The 20665-nt window shown below is 45.8% G+C and overlaps 3 protein-coding genes across 10 annotated transcripts; 1 reads left to right on the top strand and 2 right to left on the bottom strand.

Moving 5' to 3' along the window:
- Positions 1–159: 159 nt before the first annotated feature.
- Positions 160–999, bottom strand: LOC108107325. Its single transcript, XM_017214810.2, has 3 exons — positions 898–999; positions 477–836; positions 160–421 (listed from the first exon to the last, which is right to left on the bottom strand). Exons 1-3 carry the CDS (start codon positions 963–965, stop codon positions 214–216), a joined length of 636 nt encoding a protein of 211 aa, XP_017070299.2. The 5' UTR covers positions 966–999; the 3' UTR covers positions 160–213.
- A 283-nt stretch (positions 1000–1282) lies between these two features.
- On the top strand, positions 1283–3267 carry LOC108107324 (protein painting of fourth). Of its 2 annotated transcripts, none has more exons than XM_017214809.2 (4): positions 1283–1752; positions 1823–2707; positions 2770–2976; positions 3062–3267. In XM_017214809.2, exons 1-4 carry the CDS (start codon positions 1461–1463, stop codon positions 3190–3192), a joined length of 1515 nt encoding a protein of 504 aa, XP_017070298.2. In that variant the 5' UTR covers positions 1283–1460; the 3' UTR covers positions 3193–3267. The 2 variants fall into 2 exon arrangements, with proteins under 2 accessions (XP_017070298.2, XP_017070297.2); XM_017214808.2 differs by having other exon boundaries at positions 1284–1752; positions 3035–3267.
- A 95-nt stretch (positions 3268–3362) lies between these two features.
- LOC108107322 (matrix metalloproteinase-14) lies at positions 3363–19993 on the bottom strand. Of its 7 annotated transcripts, XR_001772437.2 has the most exons (7): positions 17196–17565; positions 14695–14893; positions 8283–8686; positions 7247–8162; positions 7106–7184; positions 4481–4782; positions 4141–4244 (listed from the first exon to the last, which is right to left on the bottom strand). XR_001772437.2 is itself a non-coding variant. In XM_017214805.2 (6 exons), exons 2-6 carry the CDS (start codon positions 14845–14847, stop codon positions 4081–4083), a joined length of 1806 nt encoding a protein of 601 aa, XP_017070294.2. In that variant the 5' UTR covers positions 14848–14893; positions 19573–19993; the 3' UTR covers positions 3363–4080. The 7 variants fall into 7 exon arrangements, 6 of the variants coding, with proteins under 6 accessions (XP_017070294.2, XP_017070292.2, XP_017070295.1 ...); XM_017214805.2 differs by lacking the exons at positions 4481–4782; positions 17196–17565 and adding an exon at positions 19573–19993 and having other exon boundaries at positions 3363–4244; positions 7016–7184; XM_017214803.2 differs by lacking the exon at positions 4481–4782 and having other exon boundaries at positions 3363–4244; positions 7016–7184.
- Between the last annotated feature and the right edge of the window lie 672 nt (positions 19994–20665).

Raw genomic sequence — 20665 nt, 5'->3', positions numbered from 1 at the left:
TCAGCGTATAAAACATGTATTAGTTAAGCGCGGCGTTTGAATGTGTAAGCAGTGCCCTTCGACATGTGTCCCGGTAAGCAGTGCACCGGTTGTCTAATTTTCCAATTGGAAGCGTTCCTTTGCTGTCTGGCAACCTCAGTTAATTACAAGAAGTTCAGATAAATTGAAAATATGTAACATTTATTTTAATAATTTACAAAATCAAATAACACTCTATGTCTCTTTTTCCGTCGCGAATAGCTGGTGAAACTCCGATGGGGTCTTAAAGTAGTCCACCAGCAGCATGGAGGAACGGTTGCCCAGTTTGTACATGATATGGCTCCATGGATTTAAAACATTTTTGTATTCAGCTATTTGCCCCCTTTCAAAGTAGTGTTTGACAGTTCCCAAGGGTAATTGGGAACCATAGACAGCAACATATCTTAAACACAATTGCTTGAGGAATAGGAATTAAAATACATCTTTTCTCAACTTACTTTTCCGAACTTTTGTAAATTCTCAAGGGATATTTCGCTACAAATGCCCGTATCGCCACGTTTATAAGTACAAATCCCGTGAGAAAGTAGTACAGATCGGATTCCTGAGACACCAGTATGGCTATGTCCATTTTCTGAACCATATTCAAAAAATTCATGGTCGTTGCCCAATGATAGCCGGCGACCAGGCCCAGAATCGATGTAGTTGCAGTAGATATATTTTTGGTCCACGTCACGTAGTTTTCAATAGGGGCGCGGTATATCAGTTTATAGTTATCCGGGAGCCTGTCGCCGGAAAGGAGCTTTCTTTCCACCTCGCCGGAGGCCACATTGCGCCACTTGCAGAGCAGGCTACTTGTGCTGAATGAATGGGGAGAGTTTTTAAGGTAATTCCTGTAGAAATAGTTAATTGCGGACTTACTGCAGACCCTGAACCGTTATTGGCTTCAAATAAACTAATTTAATACTTCTTAAGAGGGCCGCAACCATTTTATGTTTTGGTAATTTCTGTTATGTTATTAAAAAGCGGTCTGGCAACGAAATCAGCTGAGCGCTGCCGTTGTAGTTGTAAATTGTAGTTGTAACATATTTTTTTGGAAAAAAATAAAATGTAAACAATAAATTTAAGTAAATCGTTAGACTACCAAATAAAGTTTAAAACAATTATAATAATTTAAAAGTCAACATTATTTTATCTCTTCTGAACGACAAAGAGAGGCGGTTTTTTGGACGGGATATATGACCGAATAGGGTATTCCTCAAACGGCGAAATTTCGAATCCAAGTCAGCTGTTTGTCAGCTGTTTATTAGGAGTCGGACGCTCGGGCCGTTTTTGTCAGTTTATTTCCAGGCTTAGCCAAGAACACGGCTAGTGAATATAGGTTTTTCCACATAGCTAGAAAACAGTGTTTTTCAATTTACACAATTTTAGCTAGGAACACGTTATATAGGCCGGGTGCTATTTATATTTTTGATATTTTCCAAATGGATTCGAAACGCGCGGCTCTTGAAACCGGCGACGGTCCAGATGCAAAACGAAAGGGTGGCTCCGAGGATCAGAACCAGCCCCAGGGGACGCCGGCAGGCGACGGAACTCAGCTCGCTCTTGACAAACATGTGCCTCCCTACACGGGGAACGGATGCACTCCCTCCCTGGAGACATTCTTGTTCGAGACAACTCCCGCTGGCAGCCAATTGGTGCCATGGAACTCTGCCCCCGATGGACCAGCTTCCGATAACGATGTCGAGTTGGAGAAAAGCACCAGTGAAAAAAAACGTGAGTTGTCATATATTGATCTCCTTTTAAATACCCAAACCAAATTATCATTAATTGCCAACATCTTTAGCTGACCATGCCAAAATGTCCCGTAGGGAGCTGGCCAAACTGCGACGCGAGCACACTTTAAAGGCTCTCGCTCTTGAACGCGAGTTGACCACCAAGCCGGGACAAGAAACCACAACGGTGGTTCTGCTCATACGCTTCCCAGACCCCGAGATCACTGCACCCATGCTAGCCGGGCTGTCGAAGGAGATTCGGGACGTTGTTCTGCCCATCAGTGTGGCTCCTCGATACTGTCTAGTGCACTTGAGGGCCGGTGCCGATGTAGAGGCCACCATAGCTGACATCAATAAGGTGCGCTTCGGTAGCGGGTACCTGAAGGCGGAGGTCAAGCCCTTTTCCGACGAGGAGCAGGCAGAGTTTATTGATCCGTGCTCACTGTACGTAAGCAACATACCCTTCAACATGACCACATCGGCCATCAAAGCCTACTTCGCCAAAGCCATGCGGGTGGACATCGGGGTGCTGAAGCGCGAAAAACGCGCTCGCTATGCTTTTGTTCGCTACGCCACTCCTGAGCAAACTATGGAAGCATTTAAGGAGCTAGTAGACTCTCCGCTCAACAACCGTACGCTAACGGTCCGCTACCGGCGACTTCGAAAGCGTGCCGGCCTGCCAACAGTGCAGTGCACCAGCTCTTTTCAGGCAATCCCATCACCAAGTGGCGACGACGACAACGCCGACTGCAAGGTCATATCTCCCCCTCCTGTTGAGTCTATCATCATCAGCGACAGCGACAACTGCTCGGATTCCAGTGGCAATGTGAAGGGTAGACGTAAACGAAAGAATAAGATGAACGAGCAGGAGAGGGAGATTCAGAAGCTTAAGCGACAAATGGCCGAGTACGGTGCAATCATAAAGAACTTGCAAATCAGACAGGACAGCTTGGGAGGTGAGTGTATCTGCTACCTTTTCTCAATTTCGCCCTTACAAATTGCTCTCTTCCCGTTCAAGATTCATTTATACCTGATCTAACGCCGAAAATAGAGCCGTGCGTGAATCCATCAGCTTGTATGCTAGGATCCAATACGGTACATCTTATGCGCGATATCAAGACGGAGCGTGATTACTTGGGAATCCCCGAGAGTAGTAACCCCAACCCCGTACCGGCTAGCAAGCCGACCGCTTCATCTGTAGATGACAACCGGAAGAAGCCCAAAAGTATTTGAATATTCCAATAGTTTTCTAAGCCTCACATTACCCCTCGTATCTTACTCAGCAAACTGTTTCGGGCGACTGCTTTCAGGTCCCTTCAGACAACGCAAGAGTGACGCCAAGCAGACCGCTAACAAGTACGAGTCCTTAAGGGTCTCCCCGGAGAAGGATGACCGTCTTGAGGAGCTGTACGCCCAGCTGGAGTGCGATCCTGATCCTTAGGTTGTCATGCTAAAGCCTACCAAATTACTCGTCGTAGGCGACAAACAATAATAATTTAGTTTACTTTTTATTGGATTTATGTTTATTTCTTTTTACTTAGTTTTTGTTCAGTTTCTCATTTCAGCGTACATTCATGGTATATAAAATAAAATTACACATAATAATACGTAAGTTAAATAATATTTCGGTTTTAAATATTAAACCCGAACAAATATCGCTTAAGGGACTCTTAAATATCACTTATATAATAATCATATGTACTCGATGATGATTTTCATATTAGTTTATATATGGTCAAGTCAAGTCGCGAAGTTGTTGCACAGCTGTAGGAACTTTCGGAAGTCCATGTCCCATGTGCACACATTAACAATTAAATCTAAACTAAAGTACGTTAAATGTTCAGTGTTTCTGTTTCTGTTCAATTTTTGTTTGGTTCTCTCCAATTCTTCGCGTATGGCTCGTTAAATTTAATATCGCAATTTGTCATTACCAAAACAGTTGACTACATAAAGAACTTCTGCTATGATATGACTCTGATCGGTCGGTTTGTCGTTAGAATGCGGAATGTTATAAACTATTTCATTATATTTAAGGCTGATTTTATTTACACAACAACAAAAGTATTTGATAAGGCACCTGTTTCACATGCTGATCGCTCAATTTTCAATTGACATTCTGTTCGATTTCAATTTGTATTCAATTTTCATAAGTTTTATTTGGATTTCCTCTCATCGTATTCGATATGATGTTACGCATTTGAATTTCAAGCACTTTCTGTCTCCAACGGCGGTAAAGTTTTGGAAACTTTACTCGGGTTGCTAGCTTTGTTTCTGTGGTTCACAAAATGCACTGCCTGCAGGTCACAGCTCGCCGGGATCTGATGCTCTTTTAGCTAACGATGAATTTGGAGACGAGGCACATAAGGATGGTGGTGATCACAGTGCTTACGGCGGAGTTGGTCGTCAGTTTCGATTGCGACATGGCTCCATTTCCTGTTCGCTCCGCCACTTCCGGTACGATCGGTTCGTCGTTGGACTGGTGATCGCCCACGGCTATCGGATAGGGGATTTCAAAAGTCAAGTTAGTTACGGTAAATATTAAGCTATTCAAGAAAGGGATGCGCTGTGCCGGATAATCTTGGATCTAAGCTAATAAGTAAGTTTTTTTTTGGGGCGATTGCTAGGAGTTTGTTCGTAAAAAGCTCGGGAGAACGGAATATAAAAGTATTAACTTAAACATAACTTAAGTAACTTAAGGGGGATCAAACAATAATAATAATGTAACATACTCTTCACTCTGTAAACTCGTTTCATTCTATTTGGCTTGGCTTGGCTTGGCGGTTCGGCAGGCGGCGCAGGTCTTGGGCGTGGCATGTTTTGATATACGAGTATGGTTCGATTTGATGGTTTATTTTATTCAGACAGAGATCACTCAAGCGGGCGACGGATAAACACTAATGCTGGCAAATTACAACGGGACTGGCTACAACACACGGCTGAGCACGAGATCCTCTAGACTAGAAGAATCTGTTCGTTAGGCCCCACATCCAGCCGGGCAGAATACCTTGATTCGGGCTCGGCACTTGCGGAGCTGTTTATGGTATATCGGTATATCAGGAGCGTATATGGGGACCGCAAATAAAAAGGTTTTTGTTTTAAAGAAACAAAGGTGGAGAATAGAAAGCATAAATAAAACAATTCTTCGGGATGTTGGATGTATCAAGATTGCGTTTGGGGAGGGCGGGATGTGCTCAATCAAATACGTGGGTGGCAGTCTACAAACGGGATGATGATACCGTGGAGCAGGAAGAATCAGCGTGGCGACTACGACTACAAACACAGAGTACGCAACCAAAGGCAGAGGAGGAAAGGAGAGGCAGTAGCAGTCAGAAGAAGCTCTATTCGCTATATGCTATGTGATATGTGCTATATGCTATATGCTATATGCTATATGCTACATGATATATGCTATATGCTATATGATATATGTCGCATATATGCTATATACTACATATGCCTTCAAGGGGCGGCACTTCGCTTTGTAATTCTTCTGCGCGATGTGTCTGTATGTGGGTAATGGTGGGTAATGGAGTTCGTGTTCGTTTTGGTTCGGCTGTGGTTGTTGTTGTGGAGGTTCTGGATGTGTGCTGTGGTTAATTGTTCTTGTTTTTGTATCCGCGTCTCTTAAAGCCTGCAAGAAATATACATACATACAGACAATACAGATGACAATGACGAATACATTTCGGGCTCGAGTTCGGCTCTTGTTGAATGCAAATTAAACGATTATGGGCCAGGCACGTGCATGCGATTGTTAATCGAGTGTCATACAGATATCCGATTGTGGGTCATAACGGGATGTGTGGACCACATAAAGAGCACTATATACCCGCCGACTTTCCTTCCCATGCAGGTGTAAATCTTTTGATTGCTCTAGATTAGTACGGTTTCGCTTTGTTCATGCAATTAGTGTGTGGGGAGGGTGTTCAGGTGTGTGTGAGTGTAACTTTGGGTGTGTTGGGGGGGTGAGCGGGTGGTGTTTACGTGTGGCTCAACCCAGCCACTTAGCCATTTGGAATTTTGTGCCGAGGGTGCCAAAAGAAGGAAACGGTTACGCATAATCGTGGTTCGAGTTCTGCGATTTCTGACTACAGGGTAAAGAGTTTAGTTCAGGGTGGGGAAAGATCAGATATTAATAGTACGATATCTAGGTAAATACTTAGTGCTACATAGCTAGGAAACTTAGGCCATAGGGGGTGTAGTGGTTTTCTTTCGGGGTTTCCACTTCTGGGACTTGTGGTGTTTGACAGATAGTGTTGCTTTTCTTGGGGTTAGCTAGTTAGTAACTATTTGGCTTGGGTAAGTTCTACAGATTAGCTGGTTAGTCAGTGCGCATGCTTGGGTCGTGACTTAGGCTAGGAGAATGGTTTTGGTGGAGTTGATCTTGGACCTCAGTTAGTGAGACCGACTGACCAGTAGTTTTTGTTGCTGTTGTCGCTGCTGCAGATAATTGCTTTATTAAACTCTCGGCTATTAAACTGTAAGCAAGATATGAGTTATTTGTTTTTCATAGTTGTCTCTTAGGCTTTGAACTTCTTTGTACATGGTATGCTAAATTAGGTTGGTTAGTTTAACAGAGTCAAGAACCGAAATAACCGAAAGAAATGGCATAAACGCAGACGGGTTAGTTCAGTTAATGGAAAGAACACGCAGTTATTAGTAGTGGAAAAGTTGATAGGGTTAGTTTTAGTATTAGCACTGCTGGCTTAACTTTAGTTATTAGTACAGTTTAAGACTAGGATTTAGTTAGTTTGTCTGAAGGTGTTAGGTAAGTACTATACTCTAAAGAGAAGTGCCTTCAGCCAAGCAGGACTCGGCATGAAGACAGCTAAACAAAACTAAAGTAAAACACCACAAAATCAGGATAAAGAGAAATTAATAATTAATAACTGTACAAGATGTATAAGTACAAGATATTTATAGACTGGCAAAGACATTGGACATACACAGGTTGGTAATTAGTTTTTCAATAAGAATTATAAATGTATTTCTTCCGTAGGCAACAAAGACAAACACATTCGACTTGAGTAATAGAATTTCACTACATAGACATTAACTTAATTAAACATACCATATAGATAGGATTTATTATTATTATCATTTCATGACTCGTAACTGCTTCTCGCTAAGTAACAACTCATACAAGACTTCTTTCTATGAGATCTTTTTGACTTTTCTGAGTTCGGGATTCGATATTCGTGGTCGTGAATCCAGTAGATCGATTCGAGCTCAAACAAAACTACCGCCGAGTCGGTCCCACTCACCTGCGTCAAAGTCGTCACCATTACCGTCGTCGGCATGCGGGATCATGGAGTGCTGTTCGAACTCGTTGTCCGAACCCTCAACGATATTACCTGTGGACGAGGGCGTGTTCTTGCAGCCGAACCACCAGTGGGCGGTGGGTCTGGGGAATGGAGGCGAGGCCGTATCAACCTGGGAATAAAAAAAGTGTTAACTATGCAATCTTCATTGCTGGCATTCCGACTGGGACTTACAGCAAATCGGGCGTCGTGGAATCGGTAGTACTTGTCGCCCTTGAAGAAGTACGTGTAGCCGTTGGTGTACTTCAGAGCAGCATCCAGGTTATTGGGAACGCCCTCCCAGTTGGAAATCGGCTTGGGATAGCTGGCCTTGACCGGTGGCCTCTTGGCCGGGTCGAACCGCCAGAACTTGCTGCCCTTGAAGAAGTAGATCTTGCCGTTGCCTCCCCAGACCATCGCTGCGTCCAAGTGATCGGGGATGCCGGTGAAGCCCTCGCTGATCTCCTTCGGGTAAACGCCGTCCATCTGGCGACCCTGGTAGCGCCAGTACTGAGTTCCCTTGAAGAAGTACGTCTTGCCGTTCTTGTAGGTGAACGCAGCATCTATGTTGCCCGGAAGTCCTGGCCAGCCCTTTGAGATGAGCTGTGGGTAGCCCTCCTCCACGGAGTCCGTGGTCAGCTTGTAGTACTTGTCGCCCTTGAAGGCGTAAGTCTCGCCCTGTGCAGAGTTGAAGAGAGTGTCCACCTTGGAGTCCTTGCAAATTGAGTCGTCCAGGGGCACCTTGGGAGGGGTGAATGGTCGCTGAGTGGTGGGCGGGTAGTTGTTGGTGGGTCTCAGTTGGTTCGTCTTCCTGCCGTACAGCGACTGGATGGCAGCCTTGTCGTCCTCGTCGAGCTTGAAAACGGGTTCAAAGCCGCGGTAGAAGGGCGCCATCAGGGCTGAGCTCTGATCGGAGTGGGACAGTCCCAAGGAATGGCCGAATTCATGGGCCGCTACCTGGAAGAGATTGGTACCACGCGGCGAGCCAATGGTCCACAGTTCCGCATCATCAAAGTGAGCATCTCCTCCAAAAACGGGGAAGAAGGCATGAGCTAGGGTGCCGCCTTGACCATCGAAGGCATCGCCATCTCCATGCTCGCTCTCCACGAACCTGGGAAAACGGATTTCGATGATTAATTTTAGAAATCGAAGACACTTCTAGTACATATCTTAGAAACTCCCATATATGCTTGTCGTAAAGGAATTTACTTATAAACTACAAATAACTCACTTGATCTCGATGTGCACGGGTCCTGAGGTCTTCCTGGTGAAGGTCAGATCGGTATCCTCGGACCACACGGCGAATGCGCGACCGATTTCAGCGTCGACATCAACTCGCTTCAGCCGCTTGGGGTACTTGGAGATCTTGTAGGTGAGATTCTTAACGCGCCAGCGGCTACCCTGCAGGGCGTACCGCTTGGAGCGACTGTCGCCGGTGCCAACGCGATCCCGAACTCCGCATCGTGGCAGAGACATCAGTTTCATGGTCTCCGAATCCAGCTCGCCGGTGACGTTCAGTCCAGCGAAGCTCTGGAACTCCTCGATGGCACTGACCCATGTCTGCTGGTCGTGCAGACCACTGCTGGCAGGATTGCGGGCTGAGGCGGGTAGGTAGCCGAACTGGGACAGGTAGATCTGGTGGCGGGAAGAGGAAAAGGGCGGTTGAGTGACTGCAGAGACAGTTGGCGAAGATCAATGGGCTGCGCCTGATGCGCCCGAGGGCCACCCGTTGTGGCCAACTTGATTTATGGCCATCAGATTAGCCGGCAACGGCATGTCCTGGCTCCTTCTCCTTCTCACTCTGTCGCCTTTCTATCTGACTTGCATAATTTATGACTGCCACACTGGCTTATAATTTATATAAATAAACCATTAGGGAGAAGGGGCCCCATGGCGTATGCTTAATGTGGATGAATCGCATATCCATATATACTTATACATATATATGTATATATATATATATATATATGGCGATAGAGACGTGACTGGCAGAGGTGTGAAAACTCTTAATCGATGATCGAACATTGCCAACATTAAGGAAGCGTTTCAATTGCTAATTGTGAATTGTAAATTGTAAATTGTAAATTGTAACATTGAGAAATCGAATGAAAACAGTTTGCCCATCAGGGAAGTGCACTGCGAGTGGAGAACAATGCGAGGTTATCTTAACAGTTAAGTGCTCACCGACTAACTAGCTTACTATACGGTTTCATTGTCCGGCCAATTACAACGGCAAATCGTCTTACAGCGCGGCTAGAGTTTTATGCGCTTAACGTTTTGGCAATTCGATTCGATTTGGCATGTGGATCAGGTTCGGCTGCCGTTTATGTGTCGCACATTCTTAATGACGCCGCCGCTCGCACATATAGTACATGTTGTATAATGATTTGCCGAATCTTGCATAATGCCAGCTGACTGTTAATTTTATTGTGTTCTTTCCGCCTGCGAGGAAGTAAACATTTCGCTGCTCTCTTGAGTATTCCCGTCGCGTTTTCTGCGTCTTCTGCTTTTCGCCAGTGGCTCTGTGATCTTTTTCTGGGTGGGTTGGCCACCAGTTTTCGTTTTTGCCAGCTAACCAGCGATCAGCTGGGCCAGCTTAAAGGTAAACGAACTGTAAACAAAGCGGGGTTCAAGTGGAAGGTACCTGTCGCTCATCTCTTAAGAGATCCACTCGAAAGTCAGAAAGTCAGATTCGGAGACAGATTCAGAAGCATCTGACAGTCGACCGGGCTGACTCACCCGCGACCTTAGCAATGCCTCTTTATGCAATTAACATAATTACTTGCAGTGCACAATGCCGAACAGGCGGCCAGATGGGAGGTGACTCCCCCGCGGGCGGCACGAACCTCTTGATTACCCAGAAATCGCTGAAAAGGTGTTATGCCAGTTTCTCGGGATTGTAATGCAGCTTTTGTCATAGAACAAACAAGCTGACAGCAATCGAATGCATTGTTCGGGCCTCAAACATGGGCTCTTTCGCTTATCTGCTATCGATAAGATAACTCCCTTTGGCAGCAAACAAAAGACCACTCAACCTGTCCGTAATTGAGTCATTTCTGACGCATTTTTCCATTCAGAATTTAATGCGTCACAAGGTGAACGGAAGTCGGACCAAAACGGAAACGTTTGGCCACTAATTTAACGATTTTTTTGTACACTTTTCGGGAGTCATAGGTCTGTGATGGGCTACACCTGTTCCATCGACACGATTCCAGCAGATGGATGAATGCATCCGCATCGATTGAGATATACAGGCATTTGCATGTGATTACCGATTCTCGGGGGGATCGGGACGGACAGATGCTCAGTGGCCATGCAAATCATTGGAAGCTCCACTCACTGCCCCGAGGGGTGAGGGCCACTGCAGTCGGGTCACGTTTCAGAGGGCGTTGAAATTGCACTTCAATTTATTATTGGACATTGACACAAATTTTTTGCGCTTTTCTGTTTGGCGGACAATCAAAGCAAAAATGTCAACAAAGGATGGCTTTCGCCACGCCCCAGCACTCTAGTTATTTCCCTGCATTGCGAAGGTACACCGGAAAAAACGAGTGATTTTCGGATTAAAGCAGGTCGATTGTCTTCTTAGACATCTTGAGCTGTAATTCTGATCATTAGCTCATCTGAACTGGAATTAAACAGAAGCATAAATGCCAAGATCCATTTCTAAAAGAAAACTTTCCATTCTTGTTGTGTAGTTTTACTCGGTAACTAGCAGTTTGTAGGGGAAATATCTATTCAGTTGGTTGACCTGCTTGCCTGGTTTACTTAGCCGGAGGAGTTGAACTTGCAGGGAATGGTCCGCGGGGCTTGCAAGCCAAAGCCAACTTGGAACTCAACTTGGCTAGAAGGCAGGAGTGTGTGTGTGTGTGCCCGGGAAAGTATGCTACAATCGCAATGCAACCTTCAAATATTTAACACAATTTGCACAGGTGCAAAGTTGCAAAGTTGCGGACTTGATTTGATTTCGAAGGGGGAACTGGACTGGCAGCTGGGCGGAACAGCAGAAAGGGGGAGAGCTGCTCCTTGGAGTCAATGAACTTTCACCCATTTAAATTGAAGGCGCACTCCGCCTCGTTTATTTCCGGCAGAAACAAGAACAGGACATGCATAAATTATAAACAAGTATCGTTTTGTGTATACTTTTCGTATACTCGTATATTCGCCGACGTGCCAGGTTGAAATTGATGGGAAAATTATTGCCTAGCGAGGGCGGGGAAGAGGAAAACTCGTGGGTATACGTTTCCTCGGTTTTTCGGGGTGCGTGGGTTTGGTTAGTTTACGCTCGGAATGTGGGTCAGCCAGGTCGTTGACTCTCGCCCGCTGCCGAGGGGCTATGGAAAGACTCTCCAGCTCACCCATTTCCAAATGCCCCTGCAAATTGCCTGCAAACAAACCTAGACCTAGTTGCACAAATATTTGCGTGGCACGTGCATAAGCGAAAGTGTCTGCGACAATTAAAGGCAAATAGCGGAGGTTTTCCCTGCGTTTCCCTGCGATTCCCTGCCATTTTCCCACCGCAACCGCGCATGCAATTTGCGTTGTCCAATCGCGCTGCCAACTAGCAAACAGGCTTAACTTGTTTAAATGCTGTTTAACGCGGCGATTACATCATTACCCCTCCCACCTCGGCCGCAAATCGAAGCGCAGGCGCCTCATTTGGCGGCATTTCTTTTCGGTTTCTATAACTAGCCCGGCAGATTGGGCAGATTGAAAAGGAAAGCTCAAAACTATAACGAACGCCAAACCGAAGCGAGGCAAAACTAAAACAGAAACTGGGCCAACGGCAGTCTTAAATGCAGCTTAAAATTGTATAACGTTTTCAATTCAATTCAGGACCAGAGAGAGAGGATTAAATTGAAAGAATTTCGAGCTTGTTTTGCCGTCCAAATTGGGTTATAGAGCGACGTTTTGTGCATAAAGGCCTTAGTATAGGAAGGACTTTAAGACTTTAAATACCGAAATGGACATTCGAAACTCCATAACTCAGCTCAGACAAATTCCTTGACATTTACTTGGCTGGCCGGCAGGGGAAACTCCCACAAAATATTTGACATTTCCACACACCGCCCAAAGGTGTCTGTTTTTGCCGCATTTCGCCCAAGTGGCTAATTCACGTAGCGATAAATAAGCGTCAAGATGCTAAGATAACCGGACAATAAAAAGCGCTATTCATGCAAAAGTCAGGCAAAAAAGGATTTTCCAGCCGCTGCCATTCCCAAGCCTTTTTAGGCGCTTACCGGGTTGTTTATGGCAAGACGCGTGAAGTGCCAAGCTATGGGTGACCTTAGGGAAGTCTGAAAAGGAGAAAGGATGTTGGCTAGCAGCGGCAAAAACTATCATTTGCTTGCCAAGTGGCAAGGCTGTTGCAGCCTTTGTTTGCTTGTTTGTTTGTGCTTTTGGCACCTCGCGAAGGTCGCACGCAACTTTTTCATAGGCAAATCAATCAAACTTGACGAACGGCACACAAATTCCACCGCCTATTGATTGGCTGGGCCGGAGTACTTGGGGCCTGAGGCGGGAAACTGCGAACTGCGAGCCAACTTAGTTCTGGCTTTGATTAGCTATATTTAGACCAGGAAAGTTTTTACGGGCTTTTGTGGCTCCGGTTATGGCTCTGACTTCGAGGCGTTCCGTTTTTTCTTCGCCCACAGCGATGACGAATGCCGAATGCCTGAGCTCATTTCAATTTCGCTCATTGGAACGAGTAATTAACCTCTTGACAGGCACATTATGTGCGGACTGGAGGCTGGAGACTGGTGACTCACTGGAAATGGTTACAGTTTTCCTGCTCCGATCTTATCCCACCACCAGATTATTAATTGTCGCCCCTGAGAAAGTGCAATCTGATCTGGCGAAGATTTAGCAAATCACGATTTCCTCCTTGCTCCAGCGGTGGTCTCCACGATTTGCATGCCCCGCAAGATTTATTAGAAAGCGTTAGGGATCAGGAGGCGACACATCAGCTAAGCAACTGAGCAACAGAACAAAGAACCTGACATTGGAGAGACGAACACGTCAGCCGGCGGTTGAGTGTCGCCTTAGCTGCTTTTGGGGCGACTGGCCAGCGACTGCGAGCCAAGTTATGGCCAACGCGCCCAACATACCAATTAGAAGTCGCGGAGTTACGTAAAACATAAACAAAACCTAAACACAGAGTTGAGCACGCGCTAATGCGTGCTGGGGCCCAGAATCAGAGCCCGTCGAATGGACACACTATATCATCGCCTGTAAATGGCTGATCAGGAAGTTCTCAGCCCGCTTCTCCACTTTTCCCGATTAATTTATGCAAGTCTGTGGCAATAAACGTGATTAGCTTTGGCTTGGCTTTGGCTGTGGCTTTGGCTTTGGCTAGATAGCTCCGAGTGCCAACGTGCCGATGCTGCAGCAATTGTTGGGCTTGTAAATGGAAATTACATTCGGCCGAACAACGATCATGACAAGCAATTAACCAGAGATAAATATTTATTAATTGGAAGCGTGGAAATCAAGTTGCTGGCGGGGAGGAGCAATTCCGTTAATTGAAAGCTATAATTTATGGCGTTCGTTATCACTTTTTTCGGTGGATCATTTGTGGAAGAACAAAGTGCATTTCGAATGACTGTCTTTCTAACTCCGTCGTACTGAGTCTGATCTTATCTAGTGACAGGTTAAGGAGTCTTCTTTTGGGTTTTTCAACTAAATGGCGAATTTCTGAATCACTTCTAAAATTAAATGGGACTTTATTTGCATTATAATGACTGAATAGCAGAGATAGGCAGTGGCCGAGAGAGGTCAAGGTGGGTTAAGAACTTTTAATATTTCTTTAGGAATCTACCAGAGGAATTGGGAAATTCTTAACAAATGTCATGAGTCGCCATTATGCTAATCAGCGGTTTTATGGGAATTGGCTCTCTTTTAGAGGGCAATTCTGGTTGTTTCAGATCGTTGGGAAACTTCCATTCGAATCGATTATCTGACCAGGCAGTGGCGTGCGAGTTTTCCTGGTGGAAAGCAGCGTTTTCCGCTGGCCAATGTCACGAGCGATAACGATAGCGATAATCAGACTGCAATTAGCCGGCAGGCATGCACTTTTCGAGCCAGCCGACTAAGGCTAAGGCCAGAACCCCTGAGCCGGGCCAAAACCTGGTGTGTGTGTGGAATAAAATTTGCGCTGACATGCGATGCGCGTGAGCCTGTTGCACAGTTGCACAGTTGCACTCGTGAATACGAAATATTTGTCTAGTTCAAGATAAACTGTATGAACTGTAATTTCCAAATGTAGCCAGCTCGGAGCTCTGAGCGCCTGGCACGCCTGTCATGCAAATCGGAAATCGGAAATCGGAAGTAAAGCAGCGGTGACCATATGAACTATATACTATATAGTCGGCGGGACTGAGCAGACAAAGCGGCTGTCTCGTGCAGTTAACGTCACCTCAAGTGCAACAAACTGGCTGCGGATCTGAATCTGATTCATTTCCATTCCGTTTTTATCCCCGATTAAATTCGCGTAATGAATTATTCTCCTTTTTTGTTGGCTGAAGGGGAAAAACAGCACAGCCTTTATATAAATTATAGATGAATCGGAAAATTCTGATTCAATTTAGCAATTTGCCGGGAACTATTAAATTGCTTTTCTGCTAATAACTTAATTATGTACTCACCTCTGCCTGTGTGGTGGTGGAGACGGGTGCCGTTTGGGCCGCTGCCAGGATGGATAGCAGGGTGCCTACGACTACGAACACTGAACTTTGGCAGTTTGTCATTTTGTTGCTGGTTTTGCTGTTGGTTGCTCCCGCTGGTTGTCTAATTGTCATGTAGTTTCTAGTTCCACTTGCCGGTAGCACTTTGAACTTTATATCACTGCAAGCAAAGGTAAAAGGAAGGTAGAAAAAAGGTCAATTAATATTTCATAAAGCGGCCAAGTAATAAAGCAGCCAACAGGAACGGGCCAGAATGGAACGAGCTGGCCGAAAGGGATCAGGCCAAGTACAAGTGCAAAAGGGCGAACGGAAACCGCTTCCACTCCCACCCCCACTTTCCAACAGGTTGAATGTGGCACACATTCCGTGTGGCAGGTGGAACGGCAAACGGAAGTGCCCGGCGTTGCCAAGAAGCGGCTTCATAGTATACCAAGTCGTAGTAAAAAATAGTACAACTCGAGTAGTGGCACTCGAGATGAGCAGGGCCTCTACAATGCATAGTAGCCCGGCCAAAACAACACTCTTTACACTTTGCTTTGCCGACAGCCAACACATAAAACTGCACTCTCACTTCGCACATCTTGGGAAGCCATTAAGCCATCTGCCCGGAATATCCCCTTATCAGTGCCAAATATTTGCAGACCCGCCACCATATCTACGATAATCTCCCTAATACCCGGAGAGTATTTCGGATTCGTTGAGCCTCTCGGCCAAGCAGCTGTCCTGCGCCTGATGTTTTGATCGGCCGAGACACAGAGAGTCATGTGGTCTGATGTCTGGCTGGCTCGGACGTCATAAACGACTCGAGTGTAAGTTTAGACTCCAATTAGAATTTAATTTTAGACTAGTAAATACCAACTCGGCAATAACCGTAAAGGATTGTGGAGTCTGTTGTTGATATTCTGATATTTGGCTAGCTAAAAATAGCCTGCAGTTTTCCGTGGTCGCGTATATAGTCTCGTATATTTGTGGAGTTATGGAACATGTTGACCTAGGGCGCGAGGCAAGTGCCAGAATCGGATAAATAGACTTGATGGTTTATGGAGATGTTTGTCCCACTATATCTTGCACCTATGCTGAGTTGTCTCCCGGGATGTGTGCGACATCAGCGGGAATGACGGGCTGAAGTGTGCGATAAGTCGTATCAAGTATACGCCGAGTGGCAGGCACTTCTGCACATTCATGATATATATATCTAGCAGCGGACACTGTACAGTTAAGCCCGACAGTTGTTGTTGCTGACTAATCGTTGGGGATTTCTGGGCGGACACAGTTAACAGTCTTTTTTATGTTCCGCAATTAGCCGCTAGAACCAGCCAAATGAACTTGCAAATATATAATGGATATACGCACACCCCATGGGCCGGGTGTTATCTGATTACAATAATTTCTGTTAAGCAAATACCATAAACCATTCCCATTTTGTCATTTGGGCAAATGTTTCGCCCGGGGTGAAGGTCGCTGGCTGGCAGTTTAAGGTTAGCGCCGTGTGGTTAACTCCGCTGATGGGTTGAAGGGGAAAGTTGAGCGGCAGCGGTGGGGGAGGATCCGCGGGGTTGTCATAACAATGGACGCATTTCGCCCGCTTGTTAGATCAATAAACGCGAGTTTTAAGTGCTTGGCCAAAGCAATCGATGGCGAAATTGCATTCAACGCGAAAGTTTGCCCTGTTTATTTTATCATAATGGTTACGTATACGACATGTAGCACACGTCTGGGTGTGTGCGCGATGTTCTGAATTGGGTCATAAACAGGGCTTTTGCTCGATGCTGATAAGGCGGATTTGGCCAACTTGAAACCGGTTGGCCGGCTCCTTCTTCTCTCCGAATCTCCTCTTAATCGGAATCGGAATCGGATTCGTTCCAAGAAGCGTGCGTCAAGCTTCTGCTTGGCAGAGCTGGCTTACTAATAAATTATAATAATAAACAAATTTCGATTCCAACCAGTTTTGCCAAAACTGCCCCGCCTCCCTCCCTCGAAAGTCTATTGAAAAATACCCCGATATTGCCCAACCACGCCGAATTCCACTTGCTATAGCTTTTTGGCATTGTTCACCTTATCAGTTGACTTTTCCCCAATGAATATGCCCCGTGAGCGATAAGATATGGTGGGGATCGGCTGGAAGTTATGTTGTGAATTACCAAATTAATACTTTCGGCTATGAGTCGGCCAAGTGTTACTAGAACTTGACCTTAGTGATAGCCATATCGTGAGCAGAGTTGGGCAAGTGGTCGCCCATGTCGAAACATTTCCAATTTGGAGTGGAATTCAAGTTCACCTCCAAAGTGGAGTGCTCGCAGGGCTAGGCCTGATTAATGGGCTTGGTCCCGCTTCTTGACCTTTCAATTAACTTTCAGCTGAGAGCTGCGAGTGGCAAGCTGCAAGCCGCGAGTGGGATGCAGTTCCAGATCAATGAACTACTGCTGCCGCCTTTGTGGCTGCATGTCGCTTGCAACACTTACGAATTAATTAATTAGCTCTCGGCACATACACTTAATTTTCTTTCTCTGCTGCTTGTTGTGGCTGTCGTCGCTGCGTATTCCGCTGTGGATGTGTTGTCGTTGTTTATGATTTATAATCGCAGTCCTTTTGTTTCTACTTTGTGTCTTTTTGGCTTTTGTGTCTGGCTGCACTAATTGCCCGCTGGCACTTCCATTTCCATTTTCCCGCTCGTTTCCGCGTTCAAAACAAAACTCAAAACTGAACTGCTTCACTTTTCGAATATCTTCTTTTTGAATTAGGCTTGTATTATCGGGTTAAGCTTCGATTCTGCTACTGTTACTATTACTGTTTCGGTTCTCGCCGCTTAACACATCCGCCCTGGGCAGCGCGCAAATTTCAACTGATCTTCAGCGGCCGCTGGCGAACGACGACGACTGCGGCGGCGACGATCGTGCTCGGAGCTTTTGGAAAGGGGGAAAGCTTTCGGCTTAACAGAGGCGATGCTAGCGCCGAGTGGAGATTCCGTGGCGGGGAACTGCCGAAACCTGTTGCCAATAATCGAAGTTGTCCCTTCCCCACCCCTGCGGATGAGTAATCCGTTTCTTGGAATCATCCACATATGTGTCATACGCCACCGGTCCAGCAGCAGCCGCCGCGGCCACAAAACACCTACATTCAGTGGCATTTGACAGTTTATCTCGAAGTTTGGCAAGTTCCCCTCTCCCTTCGCCCTTCCCCCAGCGGTTACAACTGTTTACAGCTCTCGCTTCCTGAAATTCGCATCCAATTTCGCCTGAATCTGTCTCAGTTAGCAGCTAACAGAAAAACTTATGAATGAATCTGCGGTTTGGAATCCCCGTGGCCAAGCGATTTCTCAATGGGCGAATGAGTAATGCGTAAGTTAATAAGTGATAATCAAATTTTATGAGGCTAAAGGTGTGCCCAAGCCACGCATACAACTTTAAGGCAGATATTTTACATATTAGAGGAGAACTAAAAAAAGGAGAAGATTAAAAACATAAACATGATGCATCAAATTTACCACATCCAGCCTAAGCAAACTCAAATAAAATATTTAACCAGCTTTCAAGCTTGGAGAATTAGTTTTGATAGCAATGATTCGAAAGTAATAAGCAAAACATTTCTCTTGGTGTTCTGTTCTGCAGATAAAAAGGAGCAAATGGTTGAAAATTCTGACTAATCCTTGGCTTACGAATCTTCTTGAACTCCGGAAGCATGTGCCCTAATAGGCTATTCATCTCGAGGCATCTTCTTCTGGGAATCGATAATATAGTCTGGCCTGCGTCCGTGCCATCCCATTAATGCCAATTGAGTGCAATTTTCGGTGACTCAGCCTAGAAAAGCAGCGGGCCACGTGAAGCAAATTGCTACCTAAGCGCAAACAAATCTAGTAATCGTCTGGAACAATTGTTTACCAGTTTGCCTGCTTGCCAGCCCAAGCCAAAGGTTCAGCTGGGCGTGCAGCTAAAGAGCGAGAAGTAAATCCGACAGCCAGATAATAGGCGACATTTCGCCTTAACGACAATTCCTGGTTCGCTTTATGGAACTGGCAGAGCTTGGCAGAACTTGGCAGAACAAAGCGAGGGCCGGGAGATGAGTCCAATGCTGTTGCTGCCATTTATTCATGGACCAAGTGCATCTGGCCTGCTGTCAGCCCCTCTTTAGCAGCCCCCCAAGTCCCCATCTGGTCTGAGCCCTGAGCTCTGGGAATATATATTCCTCCTCTGTTATGGCAGTGGACAAGTTGACTTGTCGTCGTCGCCTGCTGTGCGGTGCAGTTGCTGCCCTGCCTTCGAACAATGAAATATTTATGAGCTTCTTCTGCCTTTAATGACAACTATTTATGGTATTTTTAGACCATGCCCCTCCGATCTGATCCGATCCGATTGCTAGCATTAAGGTTTGTTGCCTTCGCCTTCGCCGGCAGTGAAATGAACTTTTCCGCGGCGCAAGTGGAAAACAAACGATTTCGCATTGACTTTTGCCTTTGAACTGTGGCACCAAGCCAAGCAGAACATATGATTGTCATACAGATCGGGCAGATAATGCTAATTGTATATGAATATAGTATGTTTATTTGAATAGACTGACTTTGAGTGCGAAAAACTATTTCTAAACTCAATCACGTCACGGTCAGGCTTTGACAGTCGCACAGCCGCTTGGCAAGCGGTATATGAAGTATCTGATGTATCTATAATTATATGTATTCATGTATCGGAATGCTACAAAGCGGCTACGTGATGATTGCTTAGGCCGGGTCTACCATAAGGCCACAATGTCAAATGCGAAGTCCGGACAAAAGATCACTTTCCGCCGATGATGCCCCTCGAGAAAGTGGAACTCCCCGTCGGAGATGAGTCACTTCAGAGTACTCACCAGAGGCGCAGCCAGACGGGCGGTGAATTGAGCAATCAGAATTTGCATAAACCAATTTGTGAAATAATCAACTCGGGTGCCCGTGTTCTTCAGCAAATATTGCACAAACTTGCACGACTTTTGTTTTCTTTAAGTTCTTCGGCGCTGTGTCTTAAACTTTATCAGGCTTTATCTGCGACCTATTGCGATTGCGATTGCGATTAGATCTTCGTAGTTAGATAAGGGCCAGGCGAACCCATCTAGCGCGGCATCAAGACTATAGTCACTGTCACTCTGGGCGGATTTCGCTATGATTGGGTATTATCCACACTCATGTCCAGCCCACTGGCATTACTTCCAACTTTCTGCTAAATTCGACTTGCTCCGAGGTTCCGAGAGGTGCGATAGCGACCGATTCACAGCAAGTTCCGATTGCGACTCGTCTGGCTTTTCTGTTTCCAGCTTTCTGGCTTTGTGGTGGCAGCTAGCTACTTCGCGTCGCCGTCTTCGTACTACCCCTACTTCTTGCTTTTTGTTTTCAGCAGGGCTGCGAGTGTGTGTGGGTCTAATGGCCAAGACCTGTGCCTGTGTTAGTTTCTAGTTTACGAGTCACGCGAACAGCCATAAACACACACACACCCCCCGTCATAGGTGGAATTCTAGTTCTGGTGGTTGCAAATAGCTAGCCGCCCTTTGTCCTTCGTCCCTTGCATGTGATTACAGAGCAACAGGATTAGCCAGAAAGCTCTTTTTCTGGCTTGCTTTTGCCTAGCGGCTAGAAAGCTAGTAAGCTCTACGCACACTGTTAGCCCTTTACCATGACTAGCAATGTTAACTTGTTTAATAACCTTTAATAACCTTTTCTATGTTATTTTATCATAGAAAGTTATCCATCCTCCTCAACTACCCAATAGGAGCTGATAAAAGCTCCTTCCGCGGCTAGGACTCACCTTTAGCTAGCTGTTAGCTGTTACCGCTCTCTGTAAGCCAGAAGTTAGAGAGCTTTTGGCTATCTGTTAGATCCACCGATGATTCACTTGGGGCGCAGCTCTCGCTCTCAGTTATTTTGACACTCGCGATAGCGGAAAGCTCCTCACGCAGCGGAAGCACAAGT

The sequence above is a fragment of the Drosophila eugracilis genome, unplaced genomic scaffold (assembly GCF_018153835.1).
Source record: "Drosophila eugracilis isolate 14026-0451.02 unplaced genomic scaffold, ASM1815383v1 contig_1765, whole genome shotgun sequence".
Classification (NCBI taxonomy): Eukaryota; Metazoa; Arthropoda; class Insecta; order Diptera; family Drosophilidae; genus Drosophila; species Drosophila eugracilis.
Note: the sequence above shows the minus strand (reverse complement) of the source record. Positions and strands in the feature narration are given on the sequence as shown.

Excerpts from the sequence above, each read along its gene's own strand:
- LOC108107325 (XM_017214810.2), bottom strand. The coding sequence starts at position 965 with ATGGTTGCGGCCCTCTTAAGAAGTATTAAATTAGTTTATTTGAAGCCA. Across the intron at positions 837-897 it reads ATAACGGTTCAGGGTCTGCA|CACAAGTAGCCTGCTCTGCA; the intron begins GTAAGTCCGCAA and ends CCATTCATTCAG. Across the intron at positions 422-476 it reads ATTTACAAAAGTTCGGAAAA|ATATGTTGCTGTCTATGGTT; the intron begins GTAAGTTGAGAA and ends ATTGTGTTTAAG.
- LOC108107324 (XM_017214808.2), top strand. The coding sequence starts at position 1,461 with ATGGATTCGAAACGCGCGGCTCTTGAAACCGGCGACGGTCCAGATGCA. Across the intron at positions 1,753-1,822 it reads AAGCACCAGTGAAAAAAAAC|CTGACCATGCCAAAATGTCC; the intron begins GTGAGTTGTCAT and ends CAACATCTTTAG. Across the intron at positions 2,977-3,034 it reads CAACCGGAAGAAGCCCAAAA|CAAACTGTTTCGGGCGACTG; the intron begins GTATTTGAATAT and ends TATCTTACTCAG.
- LOC108107322 (XM_017214805.2), bottom strand. The coding sequence starts at position 14,847 with ATGACAATTAGACAACCAGCGGGAGCAACCAACAGCAAAACCAGCAAC. Across the intron at positions 7,185-7,246 it reads TCCACGACGCCCGATTTGCT|GTTGATACGGCCTCGCCTCC; the intron begins GTAAGTCCCAGT and ends TTTTATTCCCAG. Across the intron at positions 4,245-7,015 it reads TGGTGACGACTTTGACGCAG|CCGTGGGCGATCACCAGTCC; the intron begins GTGAGTGGGACC and ends CCTATCCGATAG.